Raw genomic sequence first — 20,019 nt, 5'->3', positions numbered from 1 at the left:
TAAACCGGAGTTTGTTTGTAAAGGGGGGTAGATTTCAATGGGCGGGAGGCACCAATTTGCCACAGAGCCAGGGACGAAATCAAACCCGTCTTTTGCCATCTCACCCACTGCTAAAATACCTCCCCCCGTGAGCTCCTACCTGCACTGTCACTGCCGCCCCACCCCTCTGCCGCGCAGCAGGAGCCACCTCGAAGGTAGGGGACACCGCCCTGCACACGTGCGTTTCATGGAGCAGTCATGCTCCAATTACCTGCGACCTCAGTATTTAACTTAAAAATAATACTCAATTCCCTTCTTGGTTTCAGCAGCAACTTGGAATTTAAGTCCCCTGGATGACTCCTTTTCAAAAATTTGCCTCTTGGATGGGACTAAAAGTGGATAGAGCACCGGCCCTGGTGTCAGGAAGACCTGAGTTCAAATCTCACCTCAGACACATAGCATTCACTAGCTATGTGACTCTGGGCAAGTCACTTAACCCCAATTGCCACACACACACACACACACACACACACACACACACACACACACACACACACACACAATTTAATATAAAAGACTGGATAGGGAGCGGGGGTTTGACTGGGGTTGGGGAAAGTTTACTGATGGCAAAAGGGCTGTAATGATGGCATGTTTGCAACCTTATTACAAATGTTAAAAATTGACATTTTAAAAGGTGAAAAGGTATGGATAAAAGCAGTATAGGCATGCCCACCCACCCATTCTGGGGATGGAGCCCTCCTACAATTAAAAAACTGAATAATGAAAACTATTGTAGCAATCCGGACTACTACGCTACCAAGCAGTTGGGAGGATGCTTGCTCTGGGTATCTTATGTTATGGCAACTCCCATGCCTAGCTTGCAAGCCAAAGAAATCGAATTTCAGCCTCATAGGCAGAGTCCCTTTCTCACTACAAGCACACAGAACACCTGCCCACCTCTGAGTGTTGGGAGACAGAAAAGCAGGGACAGAAAAGGGGGCTGGGTTGGGTTACTGTCCAGTGGGGTAAAAGACCAAATCCTCTGATAATTCTCTGAGCTCCAGAGAACACACAGCAGCTGGTTAGGAAACAGTCTTCTTGGGGCAGGACTGATCCGTGGGAATGGGGGCCATCTGCTCGGCCCTAAAATCAAACTAGTAAAAAAACCAGTTTGGTTCCAAAGGACAAAGGCATTTCCACAACACTAATTCTGACAGTGCAGGTCTTCCTTGTTCAGTCGGGGTGGGGGTGGGGGGGACGTAGGGGGTGTTTCAGAGTCTCTTCAGGGGGAGTTTCTCTCCATGCTGAAAACGACAGTCTCCCAGCTAATGACCTGGGAGACAGGCAAATGTGGTGAGCTGTTTACTGGGGGCAGTGAGAGAAAGGAGAAAAATACAAGGTCTCGCTGCACTTAACATTTGTGGTGTTAAGCTTCTTCAGTAAGGCTCTTTGTTCTACTTTGCAAGTCTTGACTTCCAGATGTAATACAGACTGGTAAAAACGCCCTTTAACAACTATTTCGCCAATTTCAAACAAGGCTGTGACATCTTTCTAGGAAGAGAATGGGATAAATAAGAGGCTGCTCTAAAAGCTTCTTGGATTAAAAAGAAGCTGACAGGGGCATCTCCCATTTAGGAGGCCTACATTTAGCTGAATTCAAGTTTGAAAAATCCCTCCTTGCAGCACACAAAATAATATTGTTATTTTTTTTTTAAATTTCATTTCTCTGCTTTTCCCCTTACTCTTTAGTTACCATACTATTGATCACAGAAATCAAAGTCAGGCAATTTTTCCAAACTGGAAAAATCAGGCATGTTGGTGGTATTGCCTTTCTTTTAATAAAATGAGGAGTGGAACAAAATTACCTTCAGGCAACTGTGGTGAGTTTCTTTGAATGCAGGTGTGATTTATACCCACCCCCAGCCACTCCTGGACCTGGGGGCTTGAAAGTATTCCAAACCCTTCACACAAGTGCTTAGAATTCTAATCTGATTGCTACAGTAGGCAGTCTGAAATATGAGGGATCCTTACTTGTTCAGGCATCCACGAAAGCTACTGTAAATTCTAAGAACAAGTAAGTAAATTTGTGCTGCAAAACAAGTGAGAGATAATTTCCACACCGTGCAAAGCCTGCTCCATCCTCTTCCAACCCACCTTTTCCCAACAGAACCATCCCACTCCAGAAATGTATTTCAAGAAACAACAGATAAAATGGGAAAAGACTGTTCCCCTGTGCAAAGTCAGATAGTCTCATCTTTAGTACATGTCTAAAAGTGTTCCTGGGAGCCATGGTGTCCTTCATGCTTTCAGCCTTCCAAGTCAGTGAATTTTCTCTTCTTGTAATTCTGAACCAGGCTAGAAGCTGTGATCTGAGAAGCTCGACCCTTCTCCCAGCACTGAAAATCATTCAACCCTTTCTGGCCGGTTTGAAACAATCCACGCTCCAGCTCATCCAGGCGGGCCACCAGGCCTGAGGTGTCTTCGTTGTAGGCATTCTGAGAGGAGTCCATGATGCGGCGAAAACGTCCAATGAATGTCTGAGGAAGGAGGCAATCATAGTCATCACTGAGCTAGATTGTGAAAAAAGCCACTTCCACTTTTTACCTGAAGATTAAACCACCCAAATGTGATAGAGGAAACAGTGCATATTGTCTCGATCTCAGATCTACTTTCATTGAGATTTCTGAGCTAACGACCAAGAGTCACTTACACATAAAATTTTCAGCTAGAAATACCTAAGATTGAATTAGTCTAGGATTTTGCTCCTGTGCTTGAGAGCAGGCCTTAAGCTCTGGGATCCAGCCTTGCTTTTGCTGCTATCTTGTTAGGGAAATCATAGCATTCTGAGCTAGAAGGAACCTTTTTAATCTCGCTGCTGACCCTTGTACTCTTAACTGAAACTGCTCTCCTCCAGTTACCAATGGTCTCTAAATTGTTAAATCGGACCTTTTTTCAGTCTCCTCCTCTCTTGACTTCTCTGTAGCATGTGACACTCCTCTGGGTCTCCTCTGACCTATGTGACTCCTCCTTCTCAGTCTGCTTTGCAGGCTCCCTAGATGGGATGGTCCCCCCAGGCTCTGGGCCCTCCTTTCTTCTCTCTTCTCTCCCCTGCTGACTTCATCAGCTTCTATGGATTTAACTATCACCCACTCCCAGTCTCTTTCCTGAGCTTGTCCCACACCACCAACTGCCTATGGACACATCAAAAATGGATGACCCACAGACATCTCAAACTTCAACATGGCCAAAACAGAACTCATTGTCTTTCCCTTCTAAGCTTACGTCTCTCCCGAACTTCCTTATTTGTGTCCCGTCCTTCTGGTCTCCCAAGTTTGCAGCTTCAGCATTATCCTGGCCTCCTCCCTTCCTCTCACCTCACAGAACCATTCCATAATAACTGGTAGCATGGGCATGGCACCTACTATGTGCCTGGCACTGGGCTAAGCACTCTGCCAATATCACCTCAGCTGATCCCCATAACAACCCTATGAGGTGGGTGCTATGATTATCCTCATTTGACTGTTGAGGAAACTAAGGCAAACAGAAGTGAACTATTAGCTCCCATATAGCTAGTCAATGTCTGGGATCTGAATCCACTGCTCTACCCACTGCCCCACCTTGTTTCCTGTAATCAGTTGCAAATTACTATGTGTCATTCTTCACAAATCCTACACCTTGGTTTAGTCACCTGGACTATTACAACTTCCTAATTGGTCCCTTTGCTTCAAATCTCCTCCCCCTATTCCAGGAGTCCTCCACCTTTTCTGTTTCATGGACCCTTCTGGCAGGCTGCTGACCTTTACAAATCCCTTATCATGATAATGTTTTTAAATAACTGAAGGAAATGCTAAACGATAGTTAGAGGTTAGTGAAAATAAAGATGTCATTTTTCTTCTCCTATCTAAGTGAAGTGACAACCTGAGATCTACCCCTGCAGCCCTCAAGGTCTATGAACAACACCCTTCGAAGAGCTGTCAAAGTGGGGTGTGTTCCTGAAGTGCAGATCTGCCCACATCATTAGTGTACTCCAGAAACTTCCCTGGCTCCCTATGACCTTGAGGATAAGATGCAAATTCTTCTGCTTCTCTTAACAACCTGCTCCCAACCTGCCCTCTCTGCCTCCCCTTCCCTGCTTTGGTCGGCTCGGCTGGACTTCTTTCTAACACAAACACACACACACACACACACACACACACTGTCTCTCTCTCTCTCTCTCCCCCTCTTTTCTCTGTCTTTCTCTCCTCTTTCTCTCATATCTCTCTCTCCTCTCTCCTGTTTCTCTCTCTTCTCTTCTCTCCTCTTTCTCGATCTCTCCTCCCTCTCTCTCCTCTCTCTTCTTTCTTTCTCAATCTGTCTCTCCTCTCTCTGTCTCACCCCCCCACCCCCCATCCCAAGCCTGGAATGCATTTCCTCCTCACTGCCTCAGGGAATCCTTATTTCTTGAGACTCAACTCAAGCACTACAGAGTCATTTCTGATCCCACCGACTGCTAGCAGCCTTCTCCCTAAACCCCCTGGATTTATTCTGTTTATAATAATAGCTTGTGTTGATAGTATTTTAAGGTATTCGAAGGGTTTTACATTTGACCTCATTTTCACAACAACTCCACGAGGTAGGTGCACTTACCCTCACTATTCTGCAGATGAGGAAACTGAGGCTGAAACTTAATGACTGGCCCAAGGTCTCACACAACTGATTCTGGGGCAGATTCAAACTCTCTCCTCTGGAGCTCCATCCACAGAACCCCTCAGCTGCCTCTACTTACATATATTCACACTGTCTTCCTGGCTAGAGGGGAAGCCCCTTGAGGGTAAGGGTGGTTTTATTGCAGCCTCCTAATAAAAGCTTGTTAAGTGATTGATTTGATATCACTAGTCCAATCCCCTCATTTTACAGATGAGGGCTTTCAACAAGAAATAAAACCCCTGGGCTTCTTTTTCTTCTCCTATGTAATGGTGGTCATATATCCCTGCTGACAGGTGGCTATCAGAGTTCAGATAAAGCAACTTAAAAAAAAATCAATGGAGACAGAAAACTCACTGAAAAAAAAATCAAAGAAGCGTATTCCTAAAGACCTAGAGACAGGGATTTTCCTCATTTCAAAGCCATTTCATAATCCTGAATTTTCTCCACTGCTATATTCTTTTCTTTCCAATTCCTATGCTCTCATGTTTCCTGAACTGAAATCAAACCGAGCCATTTTTGTTTACTATTAGCAATGAAAATAGCACCATCAGTTTATATATGGTAACACCTTGTCAGACAAAACATCTCTGTTTATCCATCAGTCTGTCTGGTGATGTCAGCACAGTCCTCAGGAACAAATGTGTGTCTAGCCAACTGCTCATGCCGAGTCAGGGAAGGGAATAAAAAGCTTTGGGTCGCTTCAGTCCCAAGAAGCAAGGTGGAAGGCTGGTTTGTTACATGACAGCCTAAGGAGTGAGAGTAATTATTAGAAACGACCAAAACACACTATGATGTTATACTTTCTGGCAAGGTTGGATGCCAGGAATTTGGGGCTGTCCAGCAAACAGCAAGGATGATGGGAGAAGAAAAGAAGAAGCTCCCATGAGTCTGCTGAGGTCCTGGGCCAGGCTATGTTTCTACTGCTGGGCCCTGGGAGTTGCTGCCATCTTTCCCTCCGTTCTGGGGCTTCCTGTGGGTCTCTGTCAGCTCTCGGTAGGTAAACACAGCAAGAGCCGTGAAGTAAGGTTTTGTGGCATGTCCAGAACAGGCAGCCTAATATGGACCTGGGACGAATATTACATTCACAATGTTTAGTATAAGCATGTTTACTTGCTTCCTGACTATTCTTATGTCCTCCTAGACTCCTGAAGCAAAGGGACCAGCAGAAACCCAATCTTTAAGGCTTCATCTCAGTTACTTGCCTGTAAGAGAGTCTCAGACACATCTGGGTTCTCTGGACTGTCAAAATGCAGGAGCTGAGAGCCAAAGGCATAGTAGTGGGGGCCCATTTTATGAAGGTCAACCACGTTGGCATCAGCACTGAACACTGTCCTCCATCCCTCTTTATAAATCTTGGGGAGCTCCACAGAAAGGATCCGTCTTTTATTGTCATAAAGTCCTTTTGCCAGCCACAGAGGGATTTCCAATTTTGAGCCCTAGAGAAGAAAACAAAGGCAAAGACTCAGAAAAGAGACAAATCAAATACATAATACACATGCCATAAAAGAGAAACAGGCCGTCAGATAAGTTCAGCCTTTATCACCGAATGAACACCAGAGGATTCTAAAGCCATTTTCTGAACTGAGGGGGCTGAAACAATTTTTACAACAAACCAGAGAAAGAAAATTGATGAATACATAGAAATAGGCTAAAAACAAAACCTGAGTATAAAGGAAAGCTTCAGCATAAATCAAATCTGCCGAGCAAGTCCATCTTTGGAGCTAATCTAAATGTTCTTCCAGTACTTTCCGATAGTGTTCAATAAACAGTGCAAATGTTAAAGACCTGGGTGTGCTAGGTGTCTCCTGACTGCCAGTTTATTCCTTTTGCTTACAACAAGCCCCATGGATTGGTATTTTTCTTCATCAATTTGACTGTACAAGTTCCCACCCACTGAAAAAAAAATTTACAAAAGAGAATTGACTTGTATTTATTTCTTAAGCTAAACAGTACCACTTTCATATTATACTAAGTAATTGTATTGATGCACACCATATATCAGCTGGTACCTTAAACTCCCAGGGATCTTTGAATGCACTGACAAGCCCTCTGACTGTACACAATGAAACCCAAGCCTTCGAACCCTTGCTGTCTCTTGGGTTCCTTCCACCCAAAGGGCTGGAGAGGGGCCTTTCCTCAGGCCTCTTCACATGAGATCAGGGCCAGTTCACAGCCAGGAGGCAGGAGGTCTTCTTCGGTCTTACATGGGTTTCTGACCACATCCTCTCCCATGTACTCCAGCAAACTGCTCCTTCAGTCAACCCCTCTCTTGAAATCTTCAGTCTCTCCATAAATACTGGCCCTTCCCTACTACCCAAGTCTCCTCATCTTTTTAAAAAATGAACAAAACAAAACAAAGCCTTCACTATCATGCTCTCGGTTATCATTCTCTATCTCACCTTCATTTCTCAGCCAAACCTCTCATTCACTGGACCCTTTACCATCTGGCTTCTTACCTCATCACTCAACTAAAAATGGACTTTGCCAAGTTACCAGTGGTCTTTCCCCAGCCCTCCTCCCCCTTGCTCTATTGGCCTGATCTGACCTCGATGACCACTCTCTCTCCTCTGGACTTCGATGACTGGCTTTCTTTCAGTCTCCTCCTACCTGGGTGTCTGCCTCTTCTGTCTCCTTTGCTGGCTAATCATCCCTATCATGCCCCTAACTGTGAGTGCACCCTACAGTTCTGCCCCGGGGCCCTCTTGTTTGCCCCCCTTACACTCTCCCCCAGAGTAATCTCATGATTACCATCTCCATGCAGGTGACCCCCAGAGCCCCACGTGGGTCTCAATCCTGAGCTCCAGGCTACGAATTGTTTCAAACAGAACTTATTATCTCCCTGACTCCCCCCACCCCCACTTTCCCCTCTCTCACCCTACATCTAATCAGTCGACAAATCTTACCACTTTGACCTCCATGCCACCTTTTAAGTCTGACTTATTCTCTACTCAGGTGGCTGTCACTTTAGCTCAGACCCTCAGACCCTCATCCACTCTGGCCTGGACAATTACAGCTGGTCTCCCTGCCACACGTCTCCCTCCTTAGCATGGGGCCGGCACATAGCAAGTATTCCCTAAATACCTGCTGCTCCACAGATGGGCACCATTAGTTTTGGTGACTGTAATCAGCCCTTGCCCTTCTCTGGTTATATATCTCTGATGATGTCCTTTACTCTGCTTCCTTGTTGGTTTTCTCTTGTTCTCTGCTATGCACTTTTGACTTTATTATTTCTTCCCTTCCTTCCCCCAAGAAGGCTACAATTAAGCAAGGATATATACAAATACATAGATATCTACTAACATACACATATATACACACACATACACTCATACACATTTATGTAAGTCCTTACTACACTTATTTCCTCCTATCATCTGAAGGCAGCTAGCATCTTCCTCATAAGGCCAAGTCGGTCCATACTCCTCCAAATCAGCCAGCTCACCATTTCTAACACTGCAGCAATATTCCAACCCGATCACATCCTATCTGAGAGATTGTGTATGAAAGTACCTCCCCCCCAATTTTCTGCATTCCTTCTCTTCTTGGCAACATAGGTTTTATTTATACAAGACAATTTTAATTTAAAATAATCAAAATTATCCTTTTTATACTTTAACAATGTTCTCACCTTACAATATATTTTAAGGGCTGCTACTGCTGAATCTACTTCCTTTACATCCTTTTTCCCCCGTTTCTTTGAAGTTCCTGACCTTTTGTTCTTCCGAATGAACTCTGTTATTAATTTTTCTCAGTAAAATAATTTTTTAGTAATTTAATTGGGATGACATTGAATAAATAAATTAGTTAGGTAAAACTGTCATTTAAAAAATTATATTGGGGGCAGCTAGGTGGCCTAGTGGATAGAGCACCGGCCCTAAAGTCAGGACGACCTGAGTTCAAATCCAGCCTCAGATCAAACACTTGACACATTTACTAGCTGTGTGACCCTGGGCAAGTCACATAACCCCAATTGCCTAAAAAGCAAAAAAAAAAAATATATATATATATATATCTATATATCGATTGGCTTTACCTACCCATGAACAATAATTATTACTCAATTATTTAGATCTGAATTTATTTGTATAAAAAAGTGTTTTATGCTCATGTTAATGTGGTTCCTTGTCTGTTTTGGCAGACAAATGCTCAGGCATTTGATACTTTCTAGGTATTTTAAATGGTCTAAAACAATACTGAATAATATTGCTAACACACAGTGTAGTTTCTCTATTTTTCACTTTGGATTAAATCTATTTTAACTTTAACTTTGTCTGAGTTCATAATTACTATCCCTGCTTTTTTTGCATCATAAATTCTACTCCTGCCCTTTATTTTTATCTTTGTACGTATCTCTTGTTTTTATAATGTTTCCTGAAAGCAACATATTGTTGAATTCAAAATTTTAATCTGCTACCTATTTCCACTTTATGGGCAAATTCATCCCATTCACATTCTAAGCTACACTTACTTGTGTATTTTCCTCCTTCCTATTTTTCCTCCCTATCCTTCTCACCCTACCTACCCTATCCCTTCTTACTGCTCTACTTTACTTCTACCTACTACCTTGCCCTCCTATTCCTTACCCCACCCATCTCTCTAAGAAGCCCTCCCTCACCCTCTCCCCACCCTATCCCTTTGTCCTCTCATTTCTTTCTGAATTTAGAAAACTTTTATACCCTTTTAGATTTAAATGTTGTTCCCTCTTTAACCCAGACAAGAGTAAGATTCCAGCATTACTCACCCTCCCCCACCAGCTCTTCTGTATCAATTTTTCCTTTTACTCTCATTTGTATGAGATAATTACTCCTTCTTATCTCTCCCTACTCTACTTTTTTTAGAATCACCCTATCACACTCAGCTGAGCCCATGCCTTTCTTTCAAATTACCCAAATATTGATGATAATCATAAGGGCACTGCTAATATTTTCATATATATGAAGCAAACAATTTGACCTCACTGAGTTCCTTATAACTGGTCTTTAATGTTTACCTTACATTTCTCCTTGTTATACATCAAATTTTCCTTAAGTTCTGGGTTTTTTGTCCCAAAAACCTGAGAGTCTTTGAGTTCATTAAATATCCATTTTTTTCATTCAGGATTATACTTAACTTTGCTGGGTAAGTTACTCTTGGTTGTAACCCCAGCTCTTTTGCTCTATGGAATATAGTATTCCAAGACCTATGGTCCTTCAATGTAGTAGCTGCTAGGTCTTATGTAATCCTTACTGCAGCTCCATGATATTTAAATTGTTTTTTTTCTTGTTGCTAGCAATATTTTCTCCTTCACCTGGGAGCTCTGAAACTTGGCTATGATTCCTGTAAGTTTTTCTCCTGGGATCTCTTTCAGGTAGTGACTCATAATTTCATCAAGGATGATCTCAACAGGTATGAAAATTATTATTTGAAGATTTGTAGAGATGAGAGTAGGCACATGAGTCACTTAGCAGTTACTGATATATTAGCAATCACATTTTTGGGAGTCATATGTCTGATTTTTTACATTCATTCGGCATTTTCTTCCTCTTCAGATATCTTGAGAATTGACCCCTCAATGTCCTGAAAACTGTGATTCTGTGGCTTAGTCTTAAGGAGCTGTAAGGCCGCAGACTTAAGACACTCTTCATCTGGTCTTCCTCAAATCTATAACATTGTATAAGAAAGGTCCTGATTTATACAAAGTGCCTAATTCAACAAAAATGTCTCAAATGCAAAGCACTGGGCTAGGGGACTGCCCCCAAGAAGCTTATGTTCTGTTGGGAGGTTACAACAGCTATGTTGATAAGTGCAAAATACAGATGGAGTAATTTGAAAAGGGAGAGGACACAAACTGGGGAATCTGGAAAGGCTCTGTGTGCTGAGGTCTGATAGTTTAACAGGGGCCTAGGAGGGGAATAAGACATCAACAGAGCTATGTAAAATTGTGTATTATAGCTAAGTGTATTAAGGAGCTATAAAAAAGACTAAATCACCATATCATACAATGTCATAGTAGGAAGGGAGCTCAGAGATCATCTAGTCTAGAGAGTAGTTTAAGGAAGAAAGTGAGGCCCAAAGAAGGGTGACTTACCCAAGGTCTCACAGCTAGAGAAATGAGCGCAAGCCTAGCAAGTGGTTTGTACAGTCCAGGATGGAGTCAGTCACAATCTCAGAGTTGGAGGCATCTCTGGGTTATTCTCTTGGCCAAGGGTCGGAAGCCTGAAGGCTTGAGGCCACATATGGCCCTGCAGGTCCTTGAGTGCAGCCTTTTGACTGAGTCCAAACTTCACAGAACAAATCCCCTTAATAAAAGGATTTGTTCTGTAAAACTTGGTCTCAGCCAAAGAGCTGAACTTGAGGACCTAGAGGGTACAGCCCCGAGGCTGCAGGTTCCCCACCTGTGCTCTAGGCCATCCTATACCTACACAGGAACACAGAGTTGGCTATGTCCTTAAAGGTCACCTCACCCAGTGCCTTCCTTTACAAAGGAGGAAACTGAGGTTCATAGAAAGTAGCTGACTCCCTTAAAGCTGCACAGCTCATCAGAGGTAGAGGAGGGAGGAGGACCCAGACGCGACTGGGCTTGCGGGGAAACTCTCTTCCAGGCCCCACATCCTGCTTTCCAAAGCGGCTGCAGCAGAGCCAGTCTGTTGGGGGAAAGAAGCAGGAGAACCCCGCGGCTGCAGATGGACAAGACTGGAGGGCTCTGGAACCGGGAAGGAGGCTGCCCTGAACACACCCTGACAAGTGATACCGCTACTGGGCATGTGCTCAGGGGGAGGCGAAGACAGAGGGAAATGGAAGGAAAAATTCATTTATAGCAGCACTTTTTTTTAAATAGTCAAGAACTAGAAGGAAAGTGGGTTTTCACTATTAACTGGGGAATGGCTGAACAAATTGTGGTAGACAGCTGTAATGGAATAACATTAGATCACATAAGAAGAATTCAGGGAAACTTGGGAAGACCCAAATGAAATTACACAGTCAAGTAACCAGAACCAGGACAGTTATTTACAATGATCACAACAATGTGAAGGGAAAAAAAAGGCAGAATTCTAATCAAGGCAGTGATTAATCCCAACCCTGAAGCACTTGCTGGCGTAAAGCGTGCTTCCTGCCCAGTGGCAAAGAGGTGGCCAATAGCAGGCCACCAGGAGGCATGCGTCTTCAGACAGGGCGCTTTGCTTGGGTTCCTTTGCCTCTACTTACTTTTTCTGCTGGCAGTAGTGATGTCATTGGAAAGGGACAGGGATATTAAAAAAGAAGGGCAAACAACAAAATATTTCCTAAAAAGACACAACGAGAAACAATTCCAACGAGGAGGAAATGAGGGAGTTACATGGATGCAAAGGGCTCTCATTGTCCAGGTGAGGTTTAAAGGTACCAAAGATGGAGGCAAGGGCAGGCGACAGAGTGACATGCAGACCTTAAGAAGTGTCAGGAGCGCTAATGTCCAGTGTGAGCTGAGGTTGGTGAGGCCTGTGAAGGACCACCAAAGGGTTAAAGGGTTAATGTTTCTTAAAGGTATATCGAGGACAAGAGGATAAAAGAAAGGACAGAATCACAGCTTTGGGCAGATGGGCTGATGAGAACAGGCAACAGAGAAAATGCAGCTACTAACAGAGAGGGAAACTGGATGCAGGGAGACCAGTTTAGAAAGCTATCGAACATTCCCAGTGAGACATCATGAAGCCCCAGCTTAGGCCAGTTGTGATGTAAGGAGAGAAAAGAGTAAATGAGAAAGACATTGGGAGAAGCAGAATGGATGAGATGTGACGATGGACTGGATAGAGCCAGGAGGGAGAGGGAAGGGCTGGAGATGATCCTAGGCTTGTAAACCTGGGGGATGGTGGGATGGTGGGAGTCTCCACAGACCAAAGAAGGGTAGGTGTGGGTGTAAAGACAAGATCTATCTAGTTTAATAATGTAACATTTATATAGTGCTTTGTACCAGGCATTGTGCTAAGTACAAGCACAATTATTATCTCCTTGATTCTCACAACAACCTGTAAAATACCCCATTTTACAGAAGAGGAAACTGAGGCAAAGAGCGCTTAAGTGACTTGCTGGGGTCACACAGCTAACATCTGAGGCTAGATTTGAACTCAGGTGTTCCTGAGACCAGGTCCAGGGCTCCACCCACTGCACCACTTGGCCGCCATCTTTTAAGGTGGAAGAAATATAGATGATGATGCAGTGAAGGAGATCAAGAAAACTCAGTCTGACAGATAAGCAGAGAACTATCTTAGACTCAGGTTCAAAAAAACCAGTTTTGCTAAGGAAAGAAAGGGGACCCCACACAAGCAGTACTGGGGTTCATTCTCTTTCTCACACAAGTCAGACCACTTCTGCTGCACTAGTGATGGGGCTGGGATCTGGACCCCAGAAAGGAAAAACCCTGGACTTTCCCACATGGCCAAATCTCTGGCATTTGCCTGAGGCTATAATCCCATCAACTGGCCTTTCATTGTGGCTACACCCAATCTCCCAATTCTGTTACCCTTAACCTAGCCTAGCCCTCCCTACATCCCCGCCATTCCCCACATTTAATCCTAGCTAGGCTCCATTGTCTAAGTCCCAGGAGTTCTTGTCACCTCAGCTTACTGGCCACTCCCATTCAGGTCTTCCTTAGACCCCTCCCCCAGTCACCCCAAACTACTTGGCCCCTCCTACATCCCTCCCACAGTCTTTCTGTATATAAGGTCCATCTTGTCTCCATTAAGGGGCTCTGATTCTTAGAATCTAGCCTCTGCTCAGATTCCTCAAGAGTCTGACTAATATGGTGGATCTTTAACAAACCCTGTCTTTGGCTGAAAGAAAGCTGGGGTCAAATTATTTCGGACAGGACCCGCGTGTCATGATTTCGGGGTTCCAGCACCCCTAAATCTCTAGACCTCATCATAAACATTGTGCCTGGCACACCGAAGGCGCTTAATAATTGCTACAATAAACTCACTTAGGTGAAGCTTATGGACTCTTTCTCAAAGCAATATTTCTAAATGCATAAACCCAATAGGTTACAACACAACCAATTATAAGGAAATATGAGATATTTTCCTTAAAAATATCCCAGGTGAAGAACCCTTGGGATCTTTTTAAAGAAAACATTTTGTTGGCCTCAAACACTTAGTAGCTGTGTGACCCTGGGCAAGTCACTTAACCCTCTTTGCCTCAGTTTCCTCGTGTGTAAAATGAGTTGGAGAAGGAAACGGCCAACCACTCCAGTATCTCTGCCAAGGAAACCCTCAATGGGGTCACGAAGAGTCAGACACAACTGAAAAGACTGGACAACAAGAAAAAGGAGAACCCCAGTTCGAGCACGATATAAAACTGACACCCCTGTGCCCCAGCAAGGGACCACAGGTTCAGAAGGGAAAGGAGACGAGAAGCGATTGTGCGCACGCGCAACAAAGGCCGGCGCGCGCCCCACTCATAGAACATGCGCGGCGCTCCTCTCCGCCCTTGACTACAATTCCCAGCATTCAGTGCGGTGCAAAGCCAGGAAGCCATCCCCCACGGCGCCCTGCGACCTGCAGGGAATTGTAGTCTTTGCGGGAGGTGGGTCGGGGGCATTACCTCAGGGATGCCGTGGTCGCTTTCTCCGCCGCTGCTGCGCTCCAAGAAGAGGGCTCCCAGGGCGGGGCAGGAATGTCTCGGTGCGGGCCGGCAACTTTTCGTGGGACATCAGGATGTCGTCGAGGGACAGGAAGTTCTCGTCGGGCCCCAGAGCCCCCGACTCCACCGGGAAATAGGCCTCGGACATGGCGGCAGCTTCTTCGATTCCCCCTGGAGAGCACGAGAAGACCCAGCGAGCCGGGAGGCGGACGGGGCCGGAGCGGAGACACCCCCGCCCGTCGAAACTCCCGCGTCTTGTCTCGGGTCAGGCAGGAGCAATCGATCCGCCTCTGGGAACCATCGATTCTCCAAGACCAAAGCAATCGGCCCGCCGAGGAGCTCTGGGCTCTGTGGAGCCGATGGGACCCAGACCTCTTCGTTCGTTATGTTTTGCCAAGTGCAGAACTGTTTAGGAGAAGGAAAAAAAAAATAAAAGATAACAGACCTAAAAGTTACAAGATAGAGTTGCCATGTATTGCGTCAATAACTTTATGGTACTGGCTAAGAAATAGAGTGGTGGATCAGTGGAATAGATTAGGTACGTAACGTACAGTAACGGATGACCATAATAATCTAGTGTTTGATAAACCCGAAAATCCAAGCTTTTGGGACAATACTCACTATTTGGCAAAAACTGCTGGGAAAACTGGAAAGCATTTTGGCAGAAACTCGGTATAGAACAACATCTCACACTGTATACCAAGATAAGGTCAAAATGGGTACTTGATTTAGACATAAAGGGTGACAATCATGGGCAAATTAGGGAAGCATGAAATTGTTTACCTTTCATATCTATGGATAAGGGAAGACTTTATAACCAAACAAGAGATGGAGAGCACCATGAGATGTAAAATGGATGATTTTGATTGTATTAAATTAAAAAGGTTTTGCATAAACAAAACCAATGGACTGAAGAGTAGAAGGAAAACAAAAAAAAATTGTAGCAAGTTGCTCTGATAAAGGCCTCACTTCTCAAATATATAAAGAACTAAATCAAATTTATAAGAATACAAGCCATTCCCCAATTAACAGTCACAGGATATGCACAGGCGGTTTTCAGACAAATAAGTCAGCATTGAGGCTAGACCCACCATCAGCAAAAAAGATTACAACTTGCTGAAGGCTCAGATGATGGTTAGCAGTTTTGGCAATAAAGTATTTTTAGATTCAGGGATGTACATCTTTTCTAGATGTAATTCTGTTGCACACTTAATGGACTACAATATAGTGTGAATATAACTTTTATATGCACAGGGAAACAAAAATAAATTTGTGTGATTCCCTTTTTTGTGATATTCACTTTATTGTGGTGGTCTGGAACCAAACCATAATATCTCCAAGGTATGCCTGTCTATGGAACTGTTGCCTAAGACTAGTAATGTGTACTCCCCAGTGGCAGTTGCTCAAAGGATGCAAACAGACAATGTACAGACAAACTGTAATATGAAAAAAAATGTTCAGGTTCTATAATCCAAAAAGTACAAATCAGGTCAGCCTAAAGATACTCACTAGAATGGCGAAAGTAGCCAAAAGATGATTAAATTCAGTTTTGGCAGGAAGAGGAGTAAACAAAACCTTTGGTTGTTGGTGCAGTAGCAGATTGGAGCGAACATTTTGAGGAGCAATGTGGCAGTATGCAATTGGAGTTGAAAAACCAATTATATACACTTGACCAATGATTCTTTAGCTAGCACTTTATCCTAGAGGGAAAAAAAAGGGACGTATCTGGATAGAAAATATTCATAACTGCTTTATTTGTAACAGCTTCTCCCAAATGGAAATAACTAATGTTGTCTAACAGTTGGAGAGTGGTTGAATAAATTATGATATAGTAATGGAATGGCATTTTTTTTTTGGTCTGGATGTGTGATTTCATCATTTTGGGGGGAAATTCTTGGTGTGGAATCTCCCCGTGCTAATGTAGAAGTGTAACTTTCTTCTTTACAATCCTAGAAAGTTGCCTGAGACATTGAAGTTAAATGATCTACTCATCTTCACAAAGCTAATATGCAATAGAGGCAGTATCTGAACCTTGGGCCTTCTTGACTCCATGGTGCTATTAAAAATGAGTGCTAATCATACAAAGGAAATATCTGAAGACCTATATAAAGCAATGCAAGGTCAATTCTGCAGAACCAAAACTAGAAACACCTTGCTTATAACTATATAGAAGGAAAAAGAAGAGAATGGAATTTCAGGTAAATCTGAAAAAGACACAAAACAGGAGTATTTTCTTTGCTTGTTTATTCCTTTTTAACTCAGAACCATGGACCCCAGAGGCCATTGAGGTTAATCCCTACCTAAATGGGAATCCTCTCTGAAACATCCCTGACCAGTGGTCAACCCATCCCTTGCCTGAAGTTCTCCAGGAAGGGCAAAACTCATGAGCTTCCATTCCACTCAGATGGTTCTCATGGTTAGGAAGTGTTTCCTGACATTAAGCCTTCTTTGTACCTTCCAGCTGTTGCATCCTAGTTTTTCCCCAGGGACTAAGCAAACACATCTAATCTCTCTTCCATGCTATATATCCCTTTGCATATTGAAAGAAGCTATTATACTTACTATATTAATCAACTATGGAAAAGTTAACCTTATTTGATGGGGAAACTGAGGCTGAGTATTGTATCAGCTGGAGAGCATTTCACAGATCATCTAACCCAACTTTCACATAAAAACAACGAACAATTTTATTGGCAACTTTGTTTTTTACATCACCAGAATTTCTTCCACTATCTTCCATCCCAGAGAGCAATCCCATTTGATAAACATTTTTGAAAAGAAAAAGAAGAAAAAATCAATATATGAAATAATCTGATAATATATGCAATGTATCACACCCATGGACCTCCTGTTTCTGCAAAGGAGAGGGGTGGGGGTGTTTTCTCATATCTCTTCTACGAGGCCAAGCTTTTTTGCAGTGCTATGACATTTACTCTTGATGGTTTGGTTCTTTCCTTTTACAATGCTGTAGTCATCTTGCGTATTATTTTCTTGGCTCTCTTTACTTCTCTCTGCATCAGTGCATGTCAATATTCTTCATCTCTTGGTGCATAGTAATGTCCCATTAAATTTATGTAACCACTATTTGTTTAGCCATTCCCCCATTGATGGATGTCTACTTTGTTTCCAATTCTTGCTGTCCAAAAAAGAATTGCTCTCAATCTGTTGGTGTATATAAGAACATTCTTCCTCTTGAGGATCTGTTTGGGTCAAGGGTCTCTGGTATAAACATTTTAGTTACTTTACTTCCATAATTCCAAATTGCTTTCCAAAACAGCTAGATTGATTCACAATCCCACCCTACAACACTGATAATTTTTACCTTTTGTCATCTTTGCCAATTTGCGGGGTGTGAGGTGAAATCTTAAGGTTGTTTTGATTTCCATTTCTCCTATTATTGGTGACTGGGAGCATTCTTTCACGTGGTTGTGAATACTTTGGAATTCCTTTGAGAAGTGTTTGTATCCTTTGACCACTTATCTCTTCGGCTTTTGGTTATAAACACACATACACATCTGTTAGTTTTGTGTATATCTTGGATACTAAACAACTCCTAGATTTTACAGATGAGGAGACAGGGAGACCAGAGAGGGAAGTGCCTAAATGCAGCTATCATTCTACAAAATCCGCTAGCCCATTTGTGAGCTTTGAATAAGTAATTTTTAAGTGGCCCAACCTAATGACCAGGAGTTGGGATAATCAGAGGATTTGTCTTTTTTTCCCCCTAATTACAGAAGTAATTCCGTAGACTGAGAAAATAGTGAATTATATTTGGGGGTTTGGGCGTGGCCATGCACCCCTTAGGGTATGGTCGTGCAAATGCAAAGACACGAGCCCTGCCCTTTCAGCAAAGGACCCTTCCTCATCCCAGTCTACTTGAAAATGAGGTCTCTAGTTCCAGGCTCAAGACACACGTGAAGTCTGAGAAGGGTGCGCAAGACAGGTGCAAGCCTGGAAGGGTTGGCTAGTTAAGGGAGCCCCGCATCGCAACCGAACTCCTGGGGTAATAGCTAGCCAAGGCTAGCTGGTGGAAGGGAAAGGATGTGCTAGAGTGTAAGTCCCGCCCCTGTTTTCCTGCACCAGTGCTGAAAGCCTGGCGAACTCAGGCTCAGACCCCTTTCTGGAAGACCCCAAAACTTGGAGTCAAGAGGCCAAAGCTCTCCCACTAGCCAGCTGTGTGTCTTTGTGTGAATCACTTTCTCTGTCTCAGGAGTCTCACTCATCAAATAGGAATTATAATATTCACTCCCCTCCTGTTTTGCGGGATTATGGGGATGAGCAAAGAAGTTTATGGGAGTTAAGGTGTTAAGGAGTTAAGATGCCCTTGCCACTGGACCATGCCAAGGTAAGGCAGTGTAGTTACCATTAATACTAATATGTCCTCTAATAAAGGAAAAGAATCTCTAAGGGGGTGCCAGTAGGGAGAGGGGGGAGAAAGACTCCTGTCAAGCATACAAGTCTGGTTAAGAAGGCTCTGAGTTTGCTCTAAACATATTGAGAACCAAGTCTCCCTAACTATGGAAAGTCTCAGTTGGCTAGAAGCACTGAGCTGGGAGTCAGCAGAGCCAAGTTATTATCCCCGCTCCCTCACCACCTGTGTGATCTTGGGCAGATCAAGGAGGTTGCTTGGTGCACTGGAAAGGATTCTTTTGTAAACGGGGAAGACTTGGGCATGTTTGAAGGCCATAGGGAAGGAACCAGTAAATCAAGAGAAAGAAACAGAGAGAAGAAAAGAAGAGAGAGTAGAGAGATGGAGGGAGACAGAGAGACAGAAAGGGAGAAGAGAGAGGGAGAAAAAAGAAAGGAAGGGGAAGAGAGAAAGAGAGAAGAGAAGAGAGGAGAGAAAGAGAGAAGAGAAGAGAGGAGAGAATTAGGGGAAATCTACTGGACAAAATGGTATAGGGGATACAATCAAGAGTATATGTAGAAAGGCTATTCTTGGCATGAAGAAGGGGCCATCTCATGGAGGAAAGGAAAAGTCTGGTAATGATGTCCAGGTGTTTTGAGGTGAAGAGAAGCATTAGAAGGAGAGAATCTGAAACTGTAAATAACATAAAATTGAAGTAACAGAAATAAATGAAGAGAAAGGGAGCAGAGGGAGCTCAAGAAATATGGCCCAGATTTTATTAGTGAAGAAGTGAGGTCCTCAGCTGAGACAATGGAAATAGGAGGTGAGTGAGGCTTGAGGAGAGGTTTGGAATTATTTCTCTGGGGAGTGAAACTGGGCATTTATTAGGGTAAAATCAAAGGATTGCCTGGGTTCATGAGGACCTTATGGAAGCTGAAGAGCATAAATTTGGAATGAATCCAGTGAGCACCATCAAGGAGCTTCCTCCAGTTCTGTTCAGCAGCATATGAGTAGGAGTGGAGGAGGTGGATGCTGGGAGTAAGGCAGGGCTGAGGCTTGGCAAGGGCTAAGCATTGCTGGAAGGAGGGGTGAAGGTTTCTAGAGAGGACAGTGTGGAATTGAACTAGTAAACTACAGGGCAGAGAGTGGGAAGAGAAGAAACTGAAGTCAGAGCAGGGGTAATAGTCTGAGCAAGTACTGTGGGACAGCAGGACTAGCAGTCTTGATCAAGCCAAAAAAATAGCTTAAGAAGCGTGAAGAATACGGAAGGAAGGAAGGATAGGAATGATCAGACAGAGGAATGTCAGAGCTTTTGATCGAGGAAGGGATCAAAGATGGAACTCAGTGTACTCTAAGGTTCATGCCAGCTTGACTATCAATCATCCAGAAGACTGGCCACAGGGACTGGACTGTTT

At 43.6% G+C, this 20,019-nt stretch overlaps 1 protein-coding gene across 1 annotated transcript; it reads right to left on the bottom strand.

Annotated features, from left to right (window-relative positions):
* Positions 1-1,794: 1,794 nt before the first annotated feature.
* On the bottom strand, positions 1,795-14,544 carry GINS3 (GINS complex subunit 3). Its single transcript, XM_020963767.2, is given in 4 exon segments — positions 1,795-2,516; positions 5,868-6,101; positions 14,218-14,277; positions 14,279-14,544. Coding segments are annotated over 4 exon segments (651 nt in total). The 5' UTR covers positions 14,405-14,544; the 3' UTR covers positions 1,795-2,285.
* Between the last annotated feature and the right edge of the window lie 5,475 nt (positions 14,545-20,019).

Source organism: Phascolarctos cinereus, unplaced genomic scaffold (assembly GCF_003287225.1).
Source record: "Phascolarctos cinereus isolate Bilbo 61053 unplaced genomic scaffold, phaCin_HiC Scaffold_2;HRSCAF=192, whole genome shotgun sequence".
Lineage (NCBI taxonomy): Eukaryota > Metazoa > Chordata > Mammalia > Diprotodontia > Phascolarctidae > Phascolarctos > Phascolarctos cinereus.
This window is presented reverse-complemented; position numbering and strand designations above follow the sequence as displayed.